Source organism: Alexandromys fortis, unplaced genomic scaffold, assembly GCF_014885135.2.
Source record: "Alexandromys fortis isolate MF-2015 unplaced genomic scaffold, M_Fortis_MF-2015_v1.1 scaffold_2_1_26212458, whole genome shotgun sequence".
Classification (NCBI taxonomy): domain Eukaryota; kingdom Metazoa; phylum Chordata; class Mammalia; order Rodentia; family Cricetidae; genus Alexandromys; species Alexandromys fortis.
The window spans coordinates 16,274,034-16,301,413 of NW_026067930.1; the positions used below are offsets into that span (position 1 = coordinate 16,274,034).

Genomic DNA, 27,380 nt, shown 5'->3' on the forward strand with positions numbered 1-27,380 from the left:
ACTTGTGGAGTACTTTGAGTTGCTTCTTCATAACCCCCATGAATCACACTTCTCAAATGGTAAGAAATGAAGCTTACTTATTGCATAGAAACACATAGCATGTGTTAAAGTTATGTGAAAATTCAAACATCTTAACCATGAGCTTTAAATTGCTCATATATAATTTCAAGCACAAATATACAATTAAAATGGAAGTGCAAAAGAAAAGGTGTACGTACACATGGGGAAAAAAGACACACACATATAAACAGTGCTAGGTGTGTGCAGAGAACAGGAACATGGGTCACTCTACTTTTCTATTTGGTATAGTTGTTAACAATCATACACTACGTCCATGGGTAAACTTTGTGAAGGATGTATAGCACTATTTGTTTAAATTTACTATTTTTTGAGGATTCTTGTGTCATAGTTGCCGAAAAACTGTTTATAAAACTTACAGCACTGGGCCAGAGTGATGGCTCGGCGGGCAGAGCCACTTGCTACCACGCCTGGTGACTTGAGTTTGATCCCCCAGGCCCACATGACAGAGAGAGAGAAATGACATCTCTAAGTTGCCCTCCGACCTCCACATATATGCCATGCCACACGCACACCAAATATAAGAAAAAAGCTTGCAGCAGCACAAAATGATTCCTCCCTCACCTTCTGTGCCCTCTGGCCAGCACTCCCTTCTTTATTTCAACAATAGTATTTATCATGAAGACTTTATCCTTTGAATCTCTTAGAAACTGTTTTACTAAGCTGGGCATTGGTGGTGCACGCCTTTAATCCTAGCACTCGGGAGGCAGAGGCGGGCAGATCTCTGTGAGCTCGAGACCAGCCTGGTCTACAGAACGAGTGCCAGGACAGGCCTCAAAGCTACACAGAGAAACCCTGTCTCAAAAAACAAAACAAAACAAAACAAAACAAAACAAAACAAAATAAAAACTGTTTTATCTGTATGGGTCTTTTGACTGAATGTATGTCTGAGCACCCTGCCCATGCATGCCTGCAGATGCCAGAAGAGGGTGCTAGATTCCCCTGGGACTGGAGTTACAGATGGTTGTGAGCTACCAAGTGGATACCTAGAATTAAACCTGGATCTCCATAAAAGCAGCCAATGCACTTAAGCCCTGAGCCATCACTTTAGCCTCTTGTAGAAGACTTTTAATACAAATTAAATCTCATTTAAAAAAAGACCTATGGAAGTGTGATAAACTGATATATATTACATATTTTCCTCAAGGATTATTATGTAGCTCATTGGTGAAGCACTTACCTAATACATACAAGGCCCTAGGCTGAATACTCAGCAGTGAAAAAGTTATTTTTCTGCATGTTTATCTAAATATATAGCTTTTTAGATTGACTGAGGACATAGAAAAATTCTTACAATGCTCTTTTTTTTTTAAAAAAAAAAAGATTTATTTTGTATACAGTGTTCTATCTGCATGTACACTTGAAGGCCAGAAGAGGGCGCCAGATCTCATTACAAATGGTTGCCAGCCACCATGCGGTTGCTGGGAATTGAACTCAGGACCTCAGGAAGAGCAGGCAGTGCTCTTAAAGGCTGGGCCATCTCTCCAGCCCCACGATGCTCATTTTTTAACTTCCTTTTTTATTTATTCTTTGTGTCTTTCAAATCATGCATTTCCATTCTATTCATTTTCCTGTCCCTTCATATCTGCCCTCTGTCCTTGTAATCTCCCCCACAAAATAAGATAAAAATTAAGAGAGAAAAAAAGGAAAAAAAATGAATGATGGTAAGGACCTTAAATTCCAGCACTCTGAAGGCCCAAGGCAGAAGGATCACAAGTTTCAGCAAAGCCTGGCTTAAAAGTGAGACCTTGTTTCAAAAAACTAAAGCTAAGCTGTTGTGATGGCCCAGCCAGTAAAGGTGCTTGCTACCAAGCCTAACGACCAGAGTTCAATCCCCAGGACCCTCATTCATGGCGGGAGGTGAGATTCTCCCCAAAGCTGTCCTCTGCCACATGTATACTGTGGCATGCAATACAACAAGCAAATAAATGTAATGAAACAAATGAAACCAATACAAAGAACAAACCAATGCAACTAGGTCACCAAGGGCAGTGCTCAGGCTACCAGAGTGTGACTAAGTGTGACTAAGTGTGACTAGGGCTGATTTCCTGCTCTGAGGATATGGCTGGCAAACTGGAGCTACTTCACAAATCTTCTGACTCATCTTTGTCTCTCTCAACCCACAGCAATATTTTTTTATTTGACAAATGTAATTATTGCCAACGTGCAGGGTGTGTGCGCCATGTAGCACACGTGGAGGTTGAGGACAACTCTGCAGAGTTGTGCGCACCCCTGCTAGTTTTACTTGTCCATCTGACACAAGCCTAGGTCATCTGAGGGCAAAGCCTCGGCTGAGGAAGGGTTTGATTAGATTGGTCTGTGGCATGTCTGCAGGGGACTGACTTGATTGGGTGGCACCATTCCCTGGGCAGGGAGTCCTCAGCTGTATTTCAAATAAGCTACCTGAGCCTAACCCAGAGAGCCGGCCAGCAAGCAGTGCTCCTTCGTAGCTTCTGTTTCACGTTCCTGTCCTGACTTCTTTCAGTGATGGCCTGTGACCTGGAAACCTAAGCCGAATAAACCCTTTCCTGTCCTAAGTTGCTTTTAGTCGGTGTGTTTGACACAGCAGCAGGCGGGAAGCTGGGATACGTGAACTCTGGGGGTTAAATTTAGGCAGCCAGATGTGTGCAGCAAGCATCTTTACGTACCTAACGAACTCCCTGGCCCAGCAATGGGTTTAAATCAGTGGTTCTCAACCTTCCTAATGCTGTGACCCTTTAATACAGTTCCTCAAGTTGTGGGGACCCCAACCATAAAATAACTTTCATTGTTACTTCATAACTAAATTTGCTCCTGTTATGAATCATAATGTAAATATCTACTGTGTTTTCCAATGATCTTAGGTGACCCTCGTGAAAGGTCCGTTTGACCCACAGGTTGAGAACCACTAATTTAAACGAAGCAAAAGAAAGCTGTATTTTCATAGAAGCACATATTTATTAATAAATAACCGGTTTTTTTTTTTACAATCTTACATACCTACCTAGATATGCAGCAGCAAGATTGTATCTAGATTGTCACAGCAAGAAATGGTAGGTTGGCTACAATTCTCCGACGTTTTAGAGAAGCCAGAGGCAGAGTGTGCTGCTAAACAAACTCCACGTTTGGAAATGAGAACGCTGAAGAATCTCCACTACTGACCAGATTTTTTTATTCAATAGGTTGGTGGGTCAATCGCATTGATAAAGAAAGGGTGGACAACCACCAGAAACCAAAGTGGCTAGGTGGTTAAGTAAGTGGCTGACCCAACACCTTTAACTGCATTTTCAGCCTACAAAAACACATATTTTGATTTCTGGGGAAGCAACTAAAAGATAAACAGAAAAGTCTCTGGAGCAACAAACCTCGAGACTTGAACCCAAAGTGATACCACGAAGTCCGTACAAGCCTAGGGAGTCGGAAGCACTAAGACGTGCACCATGGGAAACCAAACAAATATATCACTGGGGCAAAGACTCCCTCTGACGTCACACGGGAGGCCGGATCTCAAACCCGGCGGACAGCTCTAAGCAGAATGAAAACAAGCGCAGGCGCTGTAGAAGGCCCCCTCATAGTTGACAGCCCCAGCAACACACACTTCTCCGTGCAAACTGCAGAACTGAGGTTTGTTCCAGCACCGTCCCACAGTGCTCAGCCCACACTAGGCACTCAACATTACAGATGTGTAATGCCTGGAGGATGGCGAGCTTCGGCTTTAGGAGCGAAAGGTGTGCATTGCCTTCTTTGCTCCCATCACCTCCTGGAGTCTCTTCCCTGATGGAACAGTCATTAATAAACCAAAGCAGGCGGAGTCTGGCACTTAGCAGAACTGCAAACTCTTTTGCATAAATCGAAGAGCCTCCTCCAGCCTCCCGCTCCCTGGGACCCAGGACCAGGACCTGGGACGCATCTGCAACCTAAACGGCTTCCGGAGCTACTTGTTCCTCCTGAGATCCCAACCCGGGGATGCAGCACCCCACCGCTACGCTTCCCCACTCAGCCTCCCGCAGACCCGCCCCCTCGACGGTCCCCACATCCCGCAGCCTCACCCGTCGTGAGTGGCCGGCGAAGGCTTGCGGTGCCATATCTTGCCACTCTCCTTGTTGCCCAGGTCAGTGCTCTGCATGTCGAAACCCCACTCGGGACCACTGCTGGCCGGGTGGGTAACCGTCCCGAGAGCTTCCCGGCAGGCTCCGCGCGCCCAACCCGGGAAATTCGAGCGGCCCCCCGAGGACAGTACCAACCCCACCGCGGACACCCTTCCTAGTTACAGCCAATCAGAATGCACATCGTCCACATCCGCCCTGGTGGTCCCTCCACTCAGGACAATGGGATGGGCCAACGACTTTTTTCCTGGACTCTACCCCTTTTTGAGGCGTCTCCCAAGCCTGCGACCCAAAGGCTTCTGGGAGTCGTAGTTTTCTGACAGAGCTAGTTCCAGGACGGGCTCCAAAGCCACAGAGAAACCCTGTCTTGAAAAACCAAAAAGAGAAACAAAACAAAACAAAACAAAAAAAAAAAAAACCAAAGACGAAACTTGTAACCTGCTCTCTGGCTGCTTCTAGGCTCAAATAAACAACGGAAGTGTTTTTCTCGTGAGACCGCCTGCCTCCTTTATCCCGTTCTAAATCGCGTTTAGAGAATAAGGGATTTATAGGAACAATTAGTGCAGAAGCAAAAAGACAAATATGCTGAGAATTTACAGAGTTCCTTTCCTGGAACTTCTAGGCTCCGCAGAACCTCCTAGCTAAATATTCTGTTCCTCTTGCCATAGCCATCGTGATTTAATTGTATAAATTTACAAGAAACTCCCATATTATGGTTTCCAGTCTACAGTTACAGTCTAGAAAAGCAAAGCTGTCAAGAACCAGATACATTGATATCGGAAGTCTTTTTTTTTTCTTGCAAAATTCACTTAGTGTTTAGTGCTTACCATGCGTGGCTCTCCTGCGTGCTTAGCATACTAACTTAATTTGCAGAGAGAAACTTAACAATTTAAATAACACTTCAGTGCTGTAAGAAGTTGAGAATTCGTTTCAGATCAAATTGTCCCACATCTAGTGTATAAAACAACAGAAATATATTCTCTCAGCATACAGTGTCAAGAGTCTGTCAACAGAGATTTTCTTCGTTGTCTGGGATACCCACCTTCTGCTTGTTGTAAATCTCTCTGTACTTTTCTCATATGTGAAAATAAATGGAAAAATCATAATAAAATAAAAATTAAATGAGGTTTTCAAAATAGAGTAAAAACGTCTGTAAGGAAGCAGATCTTGGGCTGCCCTCGCTGAGCCTACTGCCTGGGAAGATAACCTTTGGCTATAGTCATAGCTTTGGGCTACAGTCGTCTGATGAGCCTATTGCTCTTGAGACTTAAGGTGTCTTTCCAGAAACTTTGCTCAAGAGATATTAGGTGTATGTATATATTTCCTTCTTATTGCTGATAGGTCACATAGCACCTGCCACATAGCTCCTGCCCTTCCTCGGCTTCAGTAGATGCTTCTCTGTTTTAAGAAGTATTTATGTATTCAGTGTTCTGCCTGCACGTTTGCCTACAGGGCAGAAGAGGGCACCAGATCTCATTTTGGATGGTTGTAAACTACCAAGTGGTTGCTAGGAATTGAATTCAGAACCTCTTAGCAGCCAGGGCTTTTAACAACTGAGTCATTTCTCCAGCCTTCAACAGAAGCGTCTTACAAGTGTTTGCTGCTTTGCAATAAGTCAGCACTTCTGACCCATAAATACTCCTATTTCACCTATTTCATTTGGAACACTCATGCAAGACTATTTGAATCTGTATCTCCTGAATTTCAGTTCTTAAGTCTCTCTAACAAGGTTCTCTTGAAGTCTCAGAGCTTGAATTGATGGTTGTTGACTTGGGCACTTATAACTGGATTTAGGATTCACAAGAATAATCCAGAATAATATTCTTTTTAAAACTATTTTATGTGCATTGGTGTGAAGGTGTCAGATCTCCTGGAGCTGAAGTTAGAGACAGTTGGGAGCTGCCAGGTGGGTGTTGGGAATTGAATCCAGGTTCTCTGGAAGTGAGTTCTCTTAACTGCTGGAACCATCTCTCCAGCCCCCAGAATAATATTCTTTTCTTTTTTTTTTTTTTTTTTTTTTTTTTTTTTTTTTTGGTTTTTCGAGACAGGGTTTCTTTGTGGTTTTGGAGCCTGTTCTGGAACTAGCTCTTGTAGACCAGGCTGCTCTCGAACTCACAGAGATCCGCCTGCCTCTGCCTCCCAAGTGCTGGGATTAAAGGCGTGCGCCACCACCGCCCGGCTCAGAATAATATTCTTATATGAAAATTCTTAACTTAATCACATTTTCAAAGGTGTGTGTGTGCGTGTGTTTAATAAATTTCATGAATACTAAGAGATTGGCATATGGACATATATGACGGGGAGAGATGAAGCATTCCATCTACCATGGTAAATGCTATTATTATCCCTATTTTCTAGACAAGGAAATTGAAGTAGGGGGAAAGCAAAATAAAATTCTCATCCCTCTGTTCCTGATCCCTATGATTGTCAGCAACAGAAAAGCAACAACAAAAGAAGTATTTGGTCGAGCATGCTGACGCATACCTGTAATCCTAGTACTTGGGAGGCTGGGGCAGGATGATTTCAAACTGGAGACCATCCTAAGCTACAGAGTGATTCTTTAGCTAAGAAAAAAGATCATGTGGATCATTAGTCAATAACAGATACACACATACAACCCATATACGTAGCTTTATTTACATAAAGTGTATCGTTGTGTAAGTTTTGACATAAGTACCCTTTGTGAAACTACGACCAAATCAAGATGATGAACATTCCCTCCGTATTAGCTGGGCGGTGATGGAGCACACCTTTAATCCCAGCACCCGGGAAGCAGAGGTGGGCTGACTTCTGTGAATTTGAGGCTGGTCTACAGAGTTGGTTCCAAGATAGCCAGGGCTGCACAAAGAAACCCTGTAAAAAAAAATTCCCCCTATATCTTTGTGATTGTTTTCTATCCCCCTTTTATCTCCTTGGCATTGGTTCCTTACATTTTATAGCAATTTATATCAATGGAGTCTTATTCATCACCCACCTATGTTTCTCCTCCAACTGGCTTCTTTCGTATACCATGAGTTTGGAAGCATTATTAAGAGATCCATTTGTTTTGTTGGGAGACTAGTTAGTCATCATTTTCATGGCTAAGTGGTGTCTCATTATATCCTTATAATGTGTTTACTCATTCTTGAACACTGCCATGTCTGCAGTTTTTACTTATTCCCTGTAAAGCTGTTGCGAGTGTTCCTTGTATTTCACTGGGGGGTGTTATTGAAAGTGGAGCCACCGCCTTGTGTGGCAGACATCGGTTTCGCTTTTCAGGGAAGCTGGCAGACATGTTCAGCACGTTTGTGCGATTTCCCTCCCCATCCTCAGAGCAGGAATTCAGGTGCTCCACGTTTGTAATAAATCTTTGTCATTTTGGCCACTCTGGGAATATCCCGGTATCCATGGTGATTTTAATTTCTTCTGAAAATGCAAACGAGGCTCAGCACCTTTTCATGTGATTATTTATTTGTGTTTTACATGTATTCTTGGTAAGTAACTATCCAAATCCTTTATGTGTTTTTTAACTGGATTGTTTGAATTCTTATTATTGCACTTTGGGAGCTATTCATACATCCTAAATACAAGCTTTTCATTGTACATATATATGCTTTGTGAATATTTTCCCAGTCTGCGGCTTTTTCCAGGTTTTTTTTTTGTCTGTCAAACAGTAGAAGACATTAATGAAGATCAACCTACCTATTTTCATCTTTGGAGGGTTTTGATAATCATATTTAAGAAACCCCTTACCCATGGGACTGGGTGATGGCTCAGTCGGTAATGTGCTTGCTGTGTTGGGTTCAAAGCTCCCAGAATATGCACAAAAAGACTGGGCATGGTGGTACACACTTATAATCCCAGTGCTGAGGAGGTAGAGATGGGCAGATCGTGAGGGCTCCACAACCCATTACCCTAGCCTACTTCTTGAGCTTGAGAGAAGCTGCCTCAGAAAAAAAAATGTGGATGGTTTCTGAGGAAGGACACCCAATGATGACCTCCACATGCACACGCATGTACATACCCACACATACAAAGTGCACCCACCCAGCTCGTACTCTATTGCTCCTATAAACCCTCAGCTCCATCCGGATAAAGATGCCTTTCTACGGGGCACTCTTCAAAACCACCGGTGATGACAACATCAACACTTGTGACTGCTGAGTAAATGGCAGAGTGAAGCAGGATGCAGGCAAAAGCCAGAAAGTTGGAAGGAAGTAAACAGGCTGCCGTGTAATGGAGTTTGAATCTTACGCTGAAAGAATCTAATGGCCATCCTTGTTTCTAGGTGCACTTTGGTCTGCAGCGGGAAGGGCACTTAAAACAATTGGATGGTGGACTGGGGAGATGGTTCAGCTGGTAAACCTTTTGCTAGGCAAGTACCCAGACCCAACATAAAAGCAGGTCATGGTAGTATGAGTTTGTAATCGCAGCACTCCGAAGGTGAGCTGGGAGGTGGATGCAAGAGAGGACCAAGAAACACATGGGCTTACTTAGCAATGAACAAGGAGGAGACCTTGTCCCAAACAAGATAGAAAGCAGAGACTGACCCTGTGGTTGTCCTCTGACCTACGAGTACACACTGTATCACATGTATACCTACACTCACATACATGAACAGCACACACACATACATGTGCATACATCACACACACATACACATATACACAAAAGTGAAAGTAAAGGGTTTGAGGCTTGAGATGGAAAAGGCAGGGGAGGGGAGGAGCTGTCGTTCCCAGTAGGACCGAAGGGGATATGGAGTTAGCCAGGGCAGTCACTAAGCAAGGACTGCAAGCAGGCAACAGCTGGATGATGTTGATAGATTGTTGAGGAAGGCTGACGTTACGTAATAAACAGTTCTGTTTCTTCAGTACAACGTCCGGGTCCAGCTCCCAGCTGATGCAAACCCAGGCAATGCTTGCCATCCAGCTGGTGACTCAGCAGTGTGACCTTGTGAGAGGGAGGAAAGAGGCAGAAGACGTGGGCATGTCCCTGCTTCTGTCATGAGAGTTGGAACAGGGGAGAAAGAGAAATGTGTTCCCAGCCTCTCGAATAACTATCCGCGCCTAGATAGTCTCATCAAACATACATGAGAGCAAGCAAGGGTGGCATTTCACGTAGAAGATGAAGGATTTGGCCCTTACAGCTGAAACTGTGCACTATCCCGGGGGTGGATGAAATGTGATGTTGAGTTTGACAGCAGTTCACGTCCACACATGAGAAGAAAACAGCTGACATAGATCAGGGTTTCTCTTTTTGTTGTTATTGCTGTTTGTTTTGTTTTTCAAAGCACGGTTTCTCTGCTTAGCCCTGGCTGTCCTGGCGTGCCTCTGTAGACCAGGCTGGCCTTGAACTTCAGGGATCTGCCTGTCTCTGTCTCTCCTGAGTACTGGGATTAAAGGCTTGCACTGCCAAGTTCAGTTTTTTTGTTTGTTTGTTTGTTTGTTTTGGTTTCGTTTTTCAAGACCAGGTTTCTCTGTAGCTTTAGAGCCTGTCCTGGAAACTAGCTCTTGTAGACCAGGCTGGCTCCGAACTCATAGAGATCTGCCTGCTTCTGCCTCCTGAGTGCTGCGATTAAAGGCCACCACAGCCCAGCTCAAGTTCACTTTGTAAAAGGACCCCAGACCAAAAAGAAAAAAAAAAAAACAGAGTGAAGCTTCCAAGTCCATGAAAGATTAAACTGTGCCTATGATTTCCAGTGTTCACAGTCTTTCCCAGAGCCAAAGAGAAGGAGCATATGGAGTTAGCAGCCTCTGTCACATTTAAAGCTGTCCTAAAAGTCAGAACAGTCTAGAGACACTCAGGCCTTAGCCACACTGTATAATCCTCCGTCTCAAGAGGGCATAATTTTATGATTCCCCCGTTACTGGTAGGTGATTTTAAAAGCTATTTGCCAGTGAGAGAAATGACCCTCTAATTGTGCTACTGCGGGCATTAGTGTACACCATCTCTGGAAAATTCTATGGGTCAAGCCTAAACCTTCACCATCACATTCTGCAGTACCAGCCTATCTGAAGACTTCCTCAGGCAGATGGCTATGAAGTCAGGATGCTGGGAATATTTCCTACAGCATTGAATAATTAGCCTGATTCACAGGCTGCTAAGAGCATCTGTGGGCTCAGAGGGCAAGTCATCAATCAAGCGTGACACGAAGCTAGTAAACCCGGAGGAAAGCGTCTGTAATTGCCGTGAGGAAGGAAGACGCGAGGATGGAGGGAAATGGCTCTGGGGTGGTATAGCATCTTTCCTCTGGCGCCCACTGGAAGGCTGTGTGCAGAGAAGCCATCCACCCACATAGCGATGACCTAGAAGAAAGCCGTACCCAGCAACCCTGTGCAAATGGTGTCACATCTCAACTGCTATTTAGTACCTCCCATTTTCTATGTAGCCTTCCTCAGTGGTAAAACTCATCCTTTTGAAGCACTGGGGGAAAGTGTCCATGTGTGAGTGTGTGTGCACGCGCGTGCGCCCACGCTTGTGCACACACAAGGTGGGGAGAGAGGCAAGTATTGTTCTTAAGGTACTGTTGTTCACTTTGTTCTTTGAAATGGGGAATCTCGTCGACTAGAAGCTTGCCAGGGCGGAGACTGCAAGCGTGTATCACCACGCTCAGCTTTTTGTATGGGTCTGGGGATTGAAAGCAGGTCAACAGGCTTGCAAGCCAAGTACTTTATGGGCTGAGCCATCTCCCTGGTTTGATTTTTGTTGTTTTTAATGTACTGATGAGTTTGGGAAATACAGCAAACACTCTCTCGTGAGAAAAGTAAAAGACAGGCTATCCAATCAAGTATTTGATTTAATTGACTTTAGAAGTGTGTAGTCTTAATTGACCTTAGAAGAGTGTGTTCTTTGTTAGCAGAGTCCAGCAGTCAGAGCCACCTAACTAATCCTGCAGGAGAACCCTGTGCAAAGGATACGTATGAGGGCAAGGGCGGGCTAATGGGATCCACATTGACTGGCTTCTGGGTCAGCTGTGGAGTCGCTCTTTTTCATTTCCCTAGGGCTTTTCTTTTCCTATCACTTCCTTTTTTTTTTAAAAAAAAATTAAGCCCCGTGGAATCTTGTGTTTACATTGTACGTTAAGTAGCAGTCTCTCATTCATTCCCTCTGCCCTGTTCCTCTACCAGTAAACTTACACTGACTAGATCTCCGGCCTCAAGAAGAATTTCTAATATGGATTAGAAGTTAAAAGACATGGGACTCACAATACCCATATTCTTTGAACCCACTGTTGAGAGGGACTTTAACCTTGGCCCAAGAAGTTAATGTGTCTGCGTCTTGATTACTTCATCTGCAAAGTTAGGATAATCACGGTGCTAAACTTGAAAGTGTGAAGGATTCGGAAGTGTCCGGCATATAGGTGACAGGCATTATTAAACGCCCGCTAAAGAGGGCGGGTACCATGCTGTAAATGTTTAGCAGCTGCCTCTCTGGGCTAAAGAAAAAATCCAAACTGTGGCATCTACAGTTTGGCAATTCTATGGTGTAAACGCTCCTACCATGACCAGTTTCAAACTGCCGAAACGGCATCCCTGGCTGCGGAGCTGAGCTGCAGGAAAGGTGCATCAGACACAGATAACCTCAAGTTTACGGGTAATAAAATGTGGCACACTAATTAAGACAGATGTGTTACCTCTTAAACCTATGTTTTAACGTAAGCTTGTGTCACTTGGTTTTTTAATGACACTTGTGTTTAATCATTGACTCAGAGCAGCCCCGAGAGTATAGCGCTGGCTCCTATAAGCTGGGAGGAGCTGCTTCAATCACTGCGCAACTCACTCAGGTCATTTTATTCAGCTGTTTCCTACTATATAACAAAACCACCTCAAAACTTGCTGCTGTAAAGACAATAACTTCCTCTTTCTCACACTTTTGTGTATCTGTGCTCAGCCAAATACTTCTTCAGATCCACATGGCACAGCCATAGTCATTCATGACTGCATTTAATTTGAAGCTCAGCTAGAGCTAGAACATCGGAGACGGTTTCTCATCCACCCATACCTTGCTCCATGGGGCCTTTCACCATTCAGCAGCCTACCCTGAGAATTTTTGCATGACACTCACGTCTAAGAAAGGGACGTCAGGGATGTCACATTAGGTCCTTCTGCAGAAGCACAAGATCAAGGCCACGATCACTGCAGGAATGAACTGTGTCCGTGCAAGAATGCTAGGAGATGTTTTCTTTGGGACTGGTCTTGCTCTGGACCCCAGGCCCTTGAACTCGGGGTGTTTCTCCTGCCTTCGCCCCTAATGTACTAGGATTACAGATGTGAGCCACCAGGCCTGGCTAAGATCCGATTTATTAAAGGTTCTTTGTACAACAGTTTTTGTTGACGACAGCAAGAAACCCAGGGGCACATTTGGAAGGAGTATGCAAAGGAATGAATCATCTTGTATTGGATGGGGGATGTCTTTGTGTGTGTGTGTGTGTGTGTGTGTGTGTGTGTACTGGAATGAACATACAACTGCAAAAGGAGGAGGGGTGGATAAGCATCACCTGTATCACACAGAACCCAGGGCTTCTCAGTTGGGCTGGTTTTACCCCACCCACTCGCAGGGCATTTGACAAGATCTGCAACACTTCAGGAGTTGTAACCGGGGAAAGGAGTTGTTTGTGGTGGCCCCAGGGATGCTGCTAACCAAGCGGAGGACCCGGTGCATAGTCAGAGCCCCGCAAAGAATAAACCGAGCCAGACTGTCATCAGCGACTGCACTGAGGCACTCCGGGTGCAACCTCACAACAGGCACAGCCCTGATTGTCAAGTATGTGCACTTTCTCTTCCCAACACATTTCCCCCTGTGGCTTCTGACAGCATGGACAAAACGCAAAATTATCTCCGAGCTCTCTAAATGTGTGTTCGGCTTATTTGGATTGCCTTCAGACAAACATGACAGATGTAGCATTCTGGGCTCAGATGCCTTGCCAGTCAGACATATGCACGCGTGCACATCAACAGCAATAACATCCTGTGACCAAACGAGGCGGTGCTTAGAGTATTCACTGCCACATCTCTAATTACCTCATGTCCCCCTAAGTCTCTGGCTTTCTTATTGCGACTCTTTTCTCTCTTCTCTACTTGAGCGATTTGATTCCTTCTGGTACAAAGGTTACCTGTGCTGGGTTTTGGCAGCGGCGCTATGCAATCGTTAGTTATGAGCTGTTCGTTGAGCTGCTGCAGTGCACAAGAGATGCTCATTGGGCTGAGGAGTGAATGAAGCAAAGCCGCATGTGCACAGAGCTTACTTCCTAGTCAGACAATCAACAAGTGGGTTTTGTTTTGTCTTATTTTGTTTTGAAACAGACTCCTTATGTATCTATCCCTGGCTGTCCTGGAACTTTGTGTGTAAGCCAGCCTAGTACCAATTCCTGGTTTGATACTATGTCCATTTAGCAAAATAGTAGTAGTATGTTCATCTTTTGGGGCTGGTAACTCTCCAACATGACTCCTTGGCCGGATCTTAGTACCAGTTCTCTCTCTCTCTCTCTCTCTCTCTCTCTCTCTCTCATTCTTATTGTTATTATTTTGTTTATATTTCTTCTTCTTCCTCTCTCTCTCTCTCTCTCTCTCTCTCTCTCTCTCTCTCTCTCTCTCTCTCTCTCTCTCTCTCTTTTCTCTCCTCTCTCTCTCTCTCTCTCTCTCTCTCTCTCTCTCTCTCTCTCTCTCTCTCTCTCTCTCTCTTTTTGAGACAGGTTTCTCTCTGTAGCTGTTTGGAGCCTGTCCTGGAATTGGCTCTGTAGAACAGGCTGGTCTCAAACTTACAGAGATCCACCTGCCTCGGCCTCCTGAGTTAATTAAATTAAATTAACTGAGATTAAAGGCGTGCACCACCACCCAGCTTCTTCTCCCTTTTAATCCTACAGGTCCTTTGGATTCATATTATGTCTTCCAGTTTAGTGTTTTTATGAGATTCCTGAATGTGTGAGTGAGTCTCTGTTTCTTGTGCCTTCTCTTGGGCTCTTTTCCTTGTGTTTGTCTTGTCCAACTAAAATATGTTAATTTTTTTACCTTACTATATTTTATTTGATTTTATTATTAGAACCTTAGAAGCCTGTTTTTCTTATTAGTCATTTATATTTTTTATGTGCATCGGTGTTTTGCTTGCATGTGTGTCTGTGTGATGGTGTCCAATGACCGGGAACTGGAGTTACAGACAGTTGTGAGCTGCCATGCGGTTGGAGAGACTTGAACCTGGTTCCTTTGGAAGAGCATCCAGTGCTCCTAACTGCTGAGCCATCTCTCAAGCCCCATGACTTGTGTTTCTCCTGTAGAGTGGGCGTTAAATTCAACCAGGAAGCAGTTGACTACTCCCATAACAGTCTCACACTCTTGCATCCATGAATAAGTGATATCTTGCTACTCTAGTACACAGAGGTCACAGCGGGGGAGACTGTTGATGGCTTCTTTCCTTCCCCATCCTTACACAGCACCCCCACCCTGTCCTATGAAAGCTAGCTATGTGCCTTTATAATTTGAACCCTTTTCTTCACTCGCCAGGATTATCGGCAGCCACTCTGTACTCATAAAGAGTCCCCTTATTCTTTCTTTACAGCTGCATTCTAGTCAAATATTAGTTTATTCAACCAAGCGTCTTCTACATATGCACATTTAGTTTCTGTATGTGCTAGTCCTGAGTAATGCAACATTTAAGAACCTTATATCTGATTCTTTGTACAGTGTTTGTGTACTGTTACAGTTTTGTTTCTAATATTCAACCAGGGTTTCCTTACATAGCTCACACTATTCTGGAACTATCTGTATGGTCCTTCCTGTGTCTGTCCTCGTTTGCTCAGCCACACTGGTCATGTTAATGGCTTTCAAACAAGACTCCCTCACCTATGTCCTGCTGGCCTTTCCTATCCCTCTAACGAAGCTGCTTTCCCCCCAAATAGCCACACAGTCTGTTCTTTCACTGTCTTGAGGTCTGGGCTGCAGTATCTCCTGAGGTCTCACCAAAGCCTTTCCTGACCAGCGCAAGCCTCCACCTGTTTCTCTTTTCCTCAGCATTAGCTACCACTCCACCTATTCTACATCTTTCATTCCTTTCAACTACGTCTCCGCCCGTTGTAGAAACTAAGCTCCAAAGTAATTGTCGTCAAGTTGGCTAATTACCCAGAGGAGTACCTTGTACATAGCACACGTTGAAAAGAAAGACATTAGTAAATGAATAAATTAATGAATGAATTCCACCATTGATTTTAATAGACCATGGTTTAAGTATTACATGTTTTTAGTAGCATATAGCAAGCTAAATATGTGGGGTTTTGTTATTATTGTATTGTTTGTTTTGTTTTGGTTTTTTGAGACAGGGTGATGGATTTGAACCACGGGGCCAGGGATTGGAGGTCTTGGGGAGCTAGAAATTTAAGAATGTATGGAAATGGAGCAGAAGCATTTCCACTTGCATTACTTCCTGTAGGAGAGGGAACCCCACCACTACCATATATGTTTATTTCAAGGACATGTTTATACAGAACTAAGATAAAAGTGGCATGTTGCCAAAACTGTTCTTATACAACAAAGTCCATTATTCTCTTCTGTGGGGATTCCCCAGATATCTGATGTCAGCCACTCTGTGCTGACTCATAGCCCCTCTTGGCATTGCTGGATATCCATATCAGTATGCCATTGTCTAAATATAGAGTCTTACGCTTCCCTGTTCCATATACAGGGCCTTAGCATATATGTAGTGTAGGCTGGCCTTGAACTTGCTGTGTATCCCATGTGAGCTTAACCTCAAACCCGGAATCGTTCATCTCATTTTCTTGACCGTCGTGAGCACAGGTGGGCATCACCACACCAAACTGCTGCTTAACTTCTCTACAGCTCCGGCTGCACTTATGAGTGAAATCGAAGTACCTCGCTGTTGTGAAGACTCACTGAGACCATGCCCAAGCGTGGTGTAACTTGGTGCCAATCAAAACATGCAATGAATGCTAGCTGTTAGTAAAAAAAGGTATTAGTGTGCCAAAGTGCATATGAAGACACTCGCTGTGCAGTGGTGGTGCACGCCTTTAATCCCAGCATTTGGGAGGCAGAGGTTGGAGGATCTCTGTGAGTCTGAGGCCAGGCCTGGTCTACAGAGCGAGTTCCAGGACAGGCTCCAAAGCTGTTGAAATAATAGGAGCGGCGGGGCTGCATCCCCAGCACCCCAGCCGCCTGCTAGCTTATGCCTGAAATAACAACACACAAACTGTATTCATTTAAAGACTGCTTGGCCCATTTCTATCTAGCCCCTTCTAGGCTAATTCTCACATATTAATTTAGCCCATTTCTAATAATGTGTGTAAGCACCCCAAGGTGCGCTTACCGGGAAGATTCTAGCCTACGTCCATCCTGGGTCGGAGCTGCCTGGGAGAGCAGAGCCTGGCATCTCTGCTCCAGAGAGCAGAGCTGTCAAGTCTCTCTGGGAGCAGAGCAGAGTCTGACCTCACTTCCTCTTCCTCCCAGCATCCTATTCTGTTTACTCCTCCCACCTATGTTTTAACCTATCAGGGCCAAGGAGTTTCTTTATTGCTTAACCAATGAAATCAACAGATTGATATATGATACTCCCACATCACAAAGCTACACAGAGAAATCCTGTTTAGAACAAAAAAAAAAAAGATACTCATTGCAGAATCATTCAGAGTATTGAAAAATGAGTTTCAAAAATAGGAAAACGATCATAGATCATGCCACATCAATGGTAGAAAATTAGCCATCAAAATGATAGATATAACTAGTAAGACTTTGTCGGAACAGAGAAGGAATCTTTGCGGAAGTTAAATGAAAAGATCAAACAGCACTGTGTGTGTGTGTGTGTGTGTGTGTGTGTGATATGCTGCAAGATAACACAATTTACAATTTTTGTTATTTGCCTCTTCTCAGGAATATCCTCCTCTGCCAGATCTTCTTCTAATACATTGTTCCTTCCCAATAAATATCTCCCCTTCTCATTCTTTCCGAGGCAGGGTCTCACAATCTAGTTCAGACTGGTCTTGAATTTTTCTACTTCAGCTTCTTGAGTACTGGAATTCTAAATACGTGTCAAACACACTCTCTCTCACCCCTATAATTTTAAATCACGAAATGGAAAAGTCTGACTTACATTTTTGTTAGTAGCTGGTTCCTGACGGAGGTGGGAAGAGGCATCAAGTGTTTACAAGGACCAGGGATCTGCCTCACATCCCCTTCTCCAAGTGTGTGTCTGGCTCCAGTTGAAGAGCTTTTTTTTTTTTTTTTTTTTTTTTTTGGTCTGTATCTTAAGTCTAGATGAATCTCCATAGAAGAGTTGAGGATTTAAACCCAAGGCCCATAGGAAAGAGTCTTCTGCATTCCGATCCATCTCACATTCTCAGTCTGCAATGACCTGAACAGTTTTTGGCTCAGCTAGAAGACACATCGAGTATTCATAGAACTTCCCATTATATACCTGAAGAGTGTTGGGAATTGTTCTAATTATGAATGCAAACTATGGGTTGATGAGTAGCAAACTATGGGTTATTGCTTAGATTGGTGTTATCCTGATTCTTTTGACTTGCAGGAATTTCTTAAAAGAAATTGAATGCTCCTTGAGTGCTGGGATTAAAGGCTCACACCAACATGCCCTACTCTTTTCCTTTTTTTTTTTTTTTTTAAATTTGAGACTGATTTTCACTATATAACGCAGGCCGTTCTCACACTTGTGAGCCTCCTGCCTCAGCATCCTGCGAACTGGAATTCCAGTTGTATACTGCCAAACTCAGCTTAGAAATTATTTTCTTCCCAGTACTCTACATACACTCTTTGTTCCAGACAGTCCAGCCCATTCATCTGTAAGCACAGAATGCCTCCTGTATCCAGGTCTTTTGCCAGGCAGAACAAAACCAGGCCCCCTTTCAGATACTTTGGACTTTTTAGTATCTTTCCATTTATCTCGGAGGAAAGGCACTGTGGTGAGGAAACAGGCTGTCTAGTTGGGTTTAGGTAGAGTTCTAAAATTTGTGTTTAAATTTTAAGATGTTTGTGTGCTGCGGTGCCACCCATGTGAGGTCAGGAGATAACTAGCGTGTGCCAGTTCTCTTTTTCTACCGCATGCGGTTCCAGGGATCCAACTCAGGCTGTCAAAGTTGGCAGCAAGTGATTTTATTCCCTGAGCCATCTTGCTGCCTCCTTGTTTGGAGATTTTTGAGAGAAGGTTTCAGGCTAGCCTTGAACTCACGGACACAATCCTTCTGCCTCCGCTTCTCAGTGGTTGGGGTTATAACTGTGAGTGGCTGTGCCTGGCTTTATGGATTTGGTGACAACTGAGTTGTTTGTGACTTTGCAGAACTTTCACCTGCTTTTCAGTTTGCATAAACTGCAGTACTCATTGATGGGTGTTAAGATGTGAAGCGAGATAATATATGCAGAGCGCAAGTACAGAACGTGGCGTACCATATGCGCTCACAGCGCAGTCTCATCTTTTCCATTCGGATGGGTCAGGTTAGTGAACTGTCCACATTATACACTTAGCAAACAACAGAAGAAGGACCGGAATTCAGGCTGCTTTTTAACAGGCTGAGTTTACAATCCATGCGTGCATGCATGCACACACATGTTTATGTGCAGGCACACATACCCAGGCATCAAGGATAATAAATAAATACTTTCTATACTGCTCAACAGATCCCTTATCCCCTGGACCAGAGTGCTGGAGTTTGGAAATTTTCCAGAACCGTGACTAAAAGGACTGGTTCTACTGGGAATATCATGATTCTTTTCAGCTTCGTTTGCAAGGTGCGGCTGATCGACCTGTTATTTAACGTAAGGATTAATTCCACATTGGCGATATGCTGTGACCTTCTTAAAGAGACATGCCATTATGTGTCATGCATCCTGCTAGGACGGCGTTCCTCTGTGTAACAGAATCTGTGAGCTACCAACTCCCCATCTGTCAGCATTAAGAGAACTGCACAATGCAGAACTGCCGTTCTAGCTACTCACGTGCTATTGGCTGCTGGTTTTACTCTATTTTTTTCTAATTTATGCTTTTGAGAGAAACAATAGGAAGTGGATTTTTATTTTAAAAATGCTTTTAAAATGACATATATATATATATATATATATATATATATATATATGAGGGTTTTGCTTGCATATATGTACATGCACCATGTGTATGCCCAGTACCGGAAGGAGTGAGAAGGTGGCAGTAGATCCCCTGGAACCAGAGTTATGGATGGTTGTTGTGGGAGCCCATGGAAGTGGCTCCTCTCTTGACATAAAGCCATTGAGTTGGAGCTATTATTGCTCCTACAACGTCAAACAACAGAATGTTTGACCTAATGTGACGTTGCTGTACCTCTTGCCTCGATGACAGGATGTTTGGTCTAAGGTGTAGCAATTGGATGATTTGCTCTGAATAACAGGATGTTTGATCTAGGGCACAGCTATTAGATGTTTTGAATTAAGAAAGCAATCACTCTTGTTTGCTCCTGGTATTATGATAAAAAGAAAGACCCTTTGCCCTCCCTTTTGGCTTGGGATGTAAAAGGGCTATGAGAAATAAGCTTGGCGGGGTTCAGTATTCACTGGGATGCCCTCCCTACGCTATCTTCACTCTCTCATCTATTCCTTCCTTAATCCACACTCTGTTCTTGGGAATGTACAGCTGGAAGACAGCTCGTAAGTCACCAGGGGGTGCTGGGGATCGAACTTAGGTCCACTGAAGAAACAAGTGTTCTTAGCTGAGCCAGCTCCCCAGTCTCTTCTTATTTTTTTATCTTTCTGCTTTTATGAGACAGAGTCTTGCTATGCAGCTCAGGGTGGCCTGAAACTCTCGCTCTCCGGCTTCCTGCATGCTGCGATTGCACGACTGTCCCACCACACCTGCCTTGGACTCCTGTGCTTTTGTGTGAACGCTAGAGTTCTAGGAGCTCGATTCCCAGCTCCGTGACAGGCAAGGAAACCAAAGGCCTGAGAGGTCACGTGGTTTTCACATCACGATCTCGCAGAGAAGTGGTTTCCTCACCACATAAACTGGTGTTTCTAAGCCAGGCGGTGGCGGTGCGCACGTTTGATCCCAGCACTCGGGAGGCAGCGCCGGCCGGGTGGATCTCTGTGAGTCTGAAGCCAGCCTGGTCTACAACGTGAGTTCAGGCCAGCCAAGGCTACACAGAGAAACCCTGTCTTGAAAACACAAACAACAGCAACTATCAACGACGACAAACCCTCTAGTGTTCTTAAAGCAGGCAGTCAAGTCCAGACAGCTTACTGAGTGAATCTGGGAACACAGCCTGGGTTCTGGCTATATGCTCTTCCTGTTCTTTTCTCATGCACATGGACTGATGAGCTCATTAGTGGAACTTTCCAGAGCCACGCTGGATAACCGGTGTTTCTTATTCCTTATACCTTATTTAAAATGGCAGTGCCGGGGACAGGAAGAGACAGGTACAATGACCTTCTTGCAAGGTTGTGCCGTTTGAACTCTCCTGACTATGCATGAAGTTTCTTCACAGACTTTCTCTACTAGAGATTCCTCAGGACCCCAAATTTGGTGTCCTCTCACTAAACTGTGAAATACTGAGCACCGTTCTATCTTGCAAAATGTGCATTTCTTAACCTCAAGAGGGTAGTGACCAAATCCTTTGAAATAATGCAACACTGGAAACTGGAAATGCATCACTGGACCCTATCTTTGCTTGGAGGATGTGAGCCACCTGGGCCAGGTGGACCTAAGATTCTCAATTAATCTACAAGGTTAAATAATTTTTTCAGATCCCAAATTCCACAGTTGTTTTAAGTTTGAGGATTTTTTTTGCCCCCCCCCCCTCACTGAGTCTGCTTCTTGTTTTAGGTCCGGGCCTGATGTTAATCAAACACTACACACAGTTCTGCTCTACTTTGCTTTGCACCCACAAAGCACTGCTTCTTCTCGCTTCGCCAACATGCCCCCCCCTTTCTCCGCCACCCAACAATGATGCTTTTGTTTAGTGAGATGGGTCCAGGTTTCTTTGGGGAGCAATCCCTTTTACTGTAGTAAGTTCAAATATTTTGTTCATCGCAGGTCAGTTTACAGTTGTGTTCTCTATGGAAGAAGGTTTTAGTGATTCTAAACCAGAATTCCTAGCTCCAAAACAAGAGCAACAACATAGAATGAAAGTTCTAGCGAAATTGTTATCTTTCCACTAATTGTGTGTGTGTGTGTGTGTGTGTGTGTGTGTGTGTGTGTGGTAAAGCAATCACCTTCATCTGGAGCTAACTTGAAGCTCCTCAACGAACCAGATTAAAAAACAAGGCCAACCCCCCTTTCAGCTCCTTTGGCATTCCTGTCAAAGCAGTCTTTTCTCTTCGGGAAAAATTCTTTCCCTAGATTTTTGTCCAGCCTCTCTGCTCAGAAGGCCCTGAATATGTCCATTCTTAAATGCGGCCTCCAATCTGCTGCCTCAAGATTTTCCAGTCCTCCGGAGCACTGTACCCCATCATCTTATTATTATTATTATTTTTTTTTATCATATCCTTCTCTGAACATTTTCTTATTACTCTTGATCTGTCTACCCGGAGACTGTAAAGTCCAGGTGCAGCCACTGTGTGACAGCCGCAATGGCATCTCCAGTGTCCAGAAACCCGCCTGGAATGGTGAACAAATTGCTGATGTTGGGAACAAATGGGAACTAGCCACTTTAGCTCCCTCTTTCCCTTTAAATAAACTCTCCAAGAAGCACCCACTCAGATTACACCTCCACCGAGAACTAGGTGAAGGGCGTGTGACCTCTCTGTTGGCTTGAAAGTCTTGCCGTTGCTCTGGGCAACCACTGTTTTCCCACTAGACACGTCCTCGTCGCCCCGCCTGTCCCGCTTGGCCCCACCCCAGGATGCCGAGCCTCGGTTCTCCTCTTAAAAAAACGACGCTGGCTCTTTAATCAGCTAGGGCATCTTTTGTCACGTGGTCCGCGGCCACCGGAAGAGGAAGTTTCTCTTGTGAGCTCTGCCTGGCTCGTCCGAATTCGGTGGCGCCACGTCCGTCGGTCTCCGCCTCCTGCACGGCGGCTGCGCTCCTACTTTCCCTGGCCGAGCCGGTCGAGGAGCGCGGGGTGGGCACGGGAGGACGCGCGGCGCTGCGCAGCCGGCCACCTGACGGGTGACCATGTCGGACATCGGGGACTGGTTCAGGAGCATCCCGGCCATCACGCGCTACTGGTTTGCTGCCACCGTCGCCGTTCCTTTGATCGGCAAGCTCGGTATTATCAGCCCGGCCTACTTCTTCCTCTGGCCCGAAGCCTTCCTCTATCGCTTCCAGGTAGTAGCTGGCGTCTGGCAGTGGCGACTACAGCCCCCAGGTGTCCCTGCGGCGGCAGGACTGGTTCGGCGGGCTGCGGGGCCCGCTGGGGCTGGTGGGATCTGTAGTGCGTCCGGCTCCAGGGGTTTAAGGCGGGGTCCTTGGGGTCTGGGGAGGTCCTGGGGTCTGGAGCTAAGACGGGGATAGCTTAGAGTCGCAGATTGGTGTGCTGGGAAGTGACTCACTATACTTCTCTGGCAAGATTGGGCTTCCCGCCTTCCGCACTCTGAAGGAACTAATGAGAAGGTAGGTTAGGAATAGTTACCATTCTCATGGCAGATTGGGCCCAGCTGCCTTAACGTCCTCTGCCCTCCCTCAATCCCCACCGTGATGGTGCCTCTTAATCAGTGGCGTCTACTTGACAGCCTTCTATATGGATGGCTCATATGTTTACAGTTTCTCTCCCCGACCTAGAGGTGTGGTTTAAGGTCGGAGATTTTTAAAAAGTGTGAATTTCTGTGTATTTCCTGCGGGCCCCAACCTAGCACCTGGCATAGAGTAGTTAAATGTATCAGTGAGTGAATAAACTACTCAGGAAACGGGAGATGTCAGTTTCCTTAAGCATCCAGGGAAACACTCAAGATTATTATTCCAGGCCAAAGAATATTAATTTCCTAGAGGCTATTTTTATCTTGGGGAAACTCAAGATTCCAAGATTAGATATGAATCTCGGTACAAGTTCCTTGACTTTCAGTTTCTCCTCCCCACTGGGTGTTATTCTCTAGTCTCCTTTGCTGATTTCTCGTTTTCCTGACCTAGATGTTGCGATAGGCCTCAGGAATCCATGATAGGATTCCTCTGTAGTCGCTCCCTAACCTTGGGAGGCAGATCTTTACCAGCCATGGGCATAACTACTTGAATGGGAGACTGTCAGTACACAGGTATCTCTAGTGTAGTGGTGGAAATCACCACTTGGTGACCAGTCGACATCTAATCAAATCTCCTTTTTGTCTTTGCCCTAGAAGTAAACAGCAACTGCTTTGCTAGAGGAATTGAACCTAACAGTCATAGAGACATCCCTGAGTTCTTCTTTGCTTTTTCTCTCTTTTCCAGTGCAGGGGAGTTAAACCCAGGGCATAACATAGACACGTGTGCTATCATTGAGATACATACCTTGTACAGTCCCTCGACTTCTTTCTCCCAGCCCAGCATCTATCAAGAAGGTCCGTCCATTTGACTCCACCTCAGCTGTATATCCAAGGACCCAGGGCTCTCTCCTTCTCCATGGCAAGCTGTCGTCATGCCGGCTTGGCTGGGCAGGCTAGAGTGAGCCTCCTAAAACATAAATCGTGTCTTGTCCGTCTTCCTAGAATCCCCCAGTACCTGCCTGCTTGCTGTTGTCCTAAGTCGACCCCAGGGCTTTGGCACGTGTTATTTCTCTACTGAGGAAGATAATCCTGGCTCGCTCTTTTACCTCTGTGTATCCTTCATGCCTCTGCCCACATGCGCTTTCCTCTTAAGGCCTTCTCTGATGCTCTCCATCAGAGTGTTCCTCCTTCGCTCCGTTTCCCTCACCTTCACTTTGTCCTGCCACGTGCCGTCTGTTGGGATTTGTTAGTCCACTTCCCATCAGAGAACAAGATTTTGTAGGACCTTTATGATTGCCTGTGTCACCTACACTAGTGCTGGGCACATAGCAGCTGCTTATATACTGCTTGAGTTGATAGGAATAATTGGGTGCTTGTGATGTTCTGGGCACTTGACTACAATAGTGAACTAGACAGAGGTTCCTGATCCTATGGAAAAAACAGAGGGAGGCACATTGTTAGGGAAAATGATTTAAGACATTGGTGTTTCTGAAAAGTCTAAGGATACTGAAGAATATCTTTGATTGGGTCTGGCTTTGGACCTCACCTTCCAGAAAGGAGGAATAATGAACTGGGAACAGAAAGAGGACCGGGTATGGAGTAGAGAGCCAGGGCAGTGGGGAAGCCTGGGAGATGAAGACAGGGATTAACCAGGTGTGTGTCCTGTAGAGCAAAGATGGGACTGTAGGTGAGGGCTGGACCACAGAGGGCTTGGTCGTTCATAGTAAGAGACTTAAATTTTAATTTTTTTCCAATGCTAAGAGTCAAACGTAGGGCCCTAGGGCATTGCCCATGCCAGGCAAATACTCTCTACCTTTGAACTTTGATTTGAGAGCACCAGTAATGCCTGAGAGGATTTGAACACAACCCCGAGCAAGGCATCCCTGGTACTCTCAAATCAGAGCAAGGAACATGGTGGTTGGTACCCAGGTGGCTGTGGATAGATTTGGCAGTTAGTGTGGATACAGAAGGTGAGGAGGAGAAGGAGAGCGGGCTCAAGGATAGCACTGTTTTTCAGGAGTGACTGGCACAGGTCTTTATGAGCATGGGAATGCTATGCTCTGAGGGGCTTGGGTTTGGTTGGCAGCGTGGACTGTGGTTGTGCTTTGGTCAGTATTAAATCTGGAGGTTCTCTCCAGGCATCCGAGTAGAGATAACCTGCAGCGTTGGTTGAAAGAACATGGTTCTACAGCACAGCCTGAACTGCATACTGGTTCAGTCACTTGCTTTAATTAATATGTTTTGGCGGAGGACTGTTGTGCACCTTGTACCTGGTGGCATATTGGGTAATATGTGTGCATGAGGAGCGTTGGCTGTAAATCATTTTATGAGACGTGGTCGAAACAGACTCTTTGAGCCGTCTTGTGAAATGCCGCTCACTTATAGCCAGATTGGTAGAATAATCACCATCAAAAGCCTTTCTAATAAGCTACAGAGAGAGCAATATTAGAAGCAGGGAACCGAATTAACTAGAGACATCATTTGTTTCACACCTCATCAGCCCCTCAGATGCAGAAACAATGCAAGAACGAAAAGCACAGAAGGTGTGCTTTCCCAGTTTCTGCAGCAGACGCCTCTCCCTGGGCACTCCATCTGTGGCAGCTTAGAGAAATTGTGGGATAATTGATTTAGAATTGTACATTCACAATTTGAAGTACTGAAGGTATTTTCCTTCTCCCTTGTAGACTAATTTTGTGTAGTGTGGTGCTTTCAAACTATGAAGTCTAAAGTGCTATTTCTCTAGTTTGGGTAACAAAACACAGCAAGTGTGCTAAGCCTCACTGCTGGTACTTCCCGGGGATGGTGTGTCTTCATATTTGCTCCTGATTACAAAAGAGGTGGCAGTTTCCTTATACGTTAGTGTTTGCTGAGATTATATGCCCCTGTGGAGCCTGCACAATGTTTCATTTTTTAAAAACCGTATAGCACCATTTGCTTTGATTAGAATTGTGCTTTTCTGTGTGTGTGTTATCTCAGCTTCCACAACTGTCTTGAGATAAGTGCTGGCTCCTTTATGAACACTAAAGCTGGTTTCTATCTCAGTTGGTTAAGGATAGTCTAAGTTGTTAAACTCCTTGCTAGCCCCTCACCCCCAAGTATTTAGCAGAACATTTTGAAAAGTGATTTCTCCCAAATTAATTATAGAAAATGATTCTTCCTTTTTTCCTAGAGCTGGAAGACCATAAGGCATTGGGTAGTTGAGTTATCTAGCATAGAAAGATTGCAGTCTTTCAAGTATTTCAAGTTGTTGGGTCTTGACATCAAGGCCCCAACTCAGACGCTTACAAGTTGTGTGCCATGAACCAAGTTATGTCTGGACCTACATTATATTTACCTAAAAGCAGAGATAATATAATGACATGCTGACTCACTCACCAGAGTTATAGAACTCTAGTGACTACAGGGCTTTCCATTAGTTTAATGCTTTTTTTGAGGGGGGGAGAAGAGTAGAAATTACATTAAATGAATATATTAATTGTAAAGTAAGCCCTAATTTCAAAAACATAAATAAAAGTGCCTTCAAATCAAGGAAATAAATTAGCTGTTTCATGCCTCTCAAATGTAACACAAAAATTTGTATAATAACCAGTAAACAGTCTTAATAAACAAACTATTGAAATAGTTGACCATTTGTATTTATTAGTAGTAATAAGGTATTTTAATATTAATTTTAAATTAGTTAGAAATATAATCCATGAATTTATTATTATTGTTATTTAAAAGAATCCCAACTTACTGGGCATGGTAGTGAACTCCTGTAATTCTAGCACTGGGGAAGCAGAGGCCAGGCTGGGCTGTACAGCAGATTTCAGGCTAGCTTTGCTACAGAGTAAGACCCTAGCCCAAGAAAGTGAAAAATAAACAGCACAGCAAGAATCAGAAAGGACCCTGTGGGCTCGAGACGTGGCTCAGTTGGTGTGGTGCTTGCCTAGCTTTCACAAAACCCTGGGTTTGATCCCTAATACCACATAAACACTAGCGTAGGCATGGTGGCCTGTGATGTAATCCCCACATTAGAGCGGTGGAGGCAGGAGGGTCACAAATTCATGGTTATCTTTGGCTATATAGTAGCTTCGAGGATCGTCTACCTCAGAAAAGAAACAGAACTAATCAGCAACAACAAAAGACCCCTAACTTAGAATGGGAAGACTCTTGTGACCTCTGAGCTTCTCTTGTTTCCCAGGATCAGAAATGGCACAAGCTCCATCTGTGCTGCAGACTGGTGCTTACATTCCCTAGCTTTGCTTGTATGTCACATTTAACCCAGGCACTGCAGGTTGACTTAAGAATATTTGGGATATGCTTTATCAATAACTGGAAAGAGAGTAAACTTGAACTGTAGGCTGACATGGCAGTAGCACCATCATTCAACACAATCATCTTGCTTGGAGGCCCATGTAGTGTGTGTTGCATGTGTGTGCATGCTCAAGTATACAAGTGTGTGAAGGCAAGAGATTAACCTTGGGTGCCATTTGATTATTTTCTCTTTCTTTCTTCCTTCCTTCCTTCCTTCCTTTCTTTCTTTCTTTCTTTCTTTCTTTCTTTCTTTCTTTCTTTCTTTCTTTCTTTCTTTCCTTTCTTTCTTTCTTTCTTTCGTGTCATTTGATTTTTTTCTCTTTCTTTCCTTTTTTTTTTTTTTTTTTTTTTTTTT

General features: G+C 44.5%; 2 protein-coding genes across 3 annotated transcripts in view; one reads left to right on the plus strand and one right to left on the minus strand.

Moving 5' to 3' along the window:
• Nucleotides 1-4,529, minus strand: part of Tbc1d31 (TBC1 domain family member 31) — a 46,345-nt gene extending 41,816 nt beyond the window's left edge. Inside the window, exon 1 of one of the 2 annotated variants that reach the window (XM_050145238.1) lies at nucleotides 4,107-4,529. In XM_050145238.1, the coding sequence (XP_050001195.1) occupies nucleotides 4,107-4,183 (77 nt within the window). In that variant the 5' untranslated portion in view covers nucleotides 4,184-4,529. The remainder of the gene's footprint in view (nucleotides 1-4,106) is intronic. The other variant, XM_050145239.1, reaches the window with a different exon arrangement.
• A 17,529-nt stretch (nucleotides 4,530-22,058) lies between these two features.
• Derl1 (derlin 1) overlaps nucleotides 22,059-27,380 on the plus strand; it is a 26,349-nt gene continuing 21,027 nt past the window's right edge. The window contains exon 1 of the mRNA XM_050145244.1: nucleotides 22,059-22,382. Coding sequence (XP_050001201.1) covers nucleotides 22,230-22,382 — 153 coding nt within the window. The 5' untranslated portion in view covers nucleotides 22,059-22,229. The remainder of the gene's footprint in view (nucleotides 22,383-27,380) is intronic.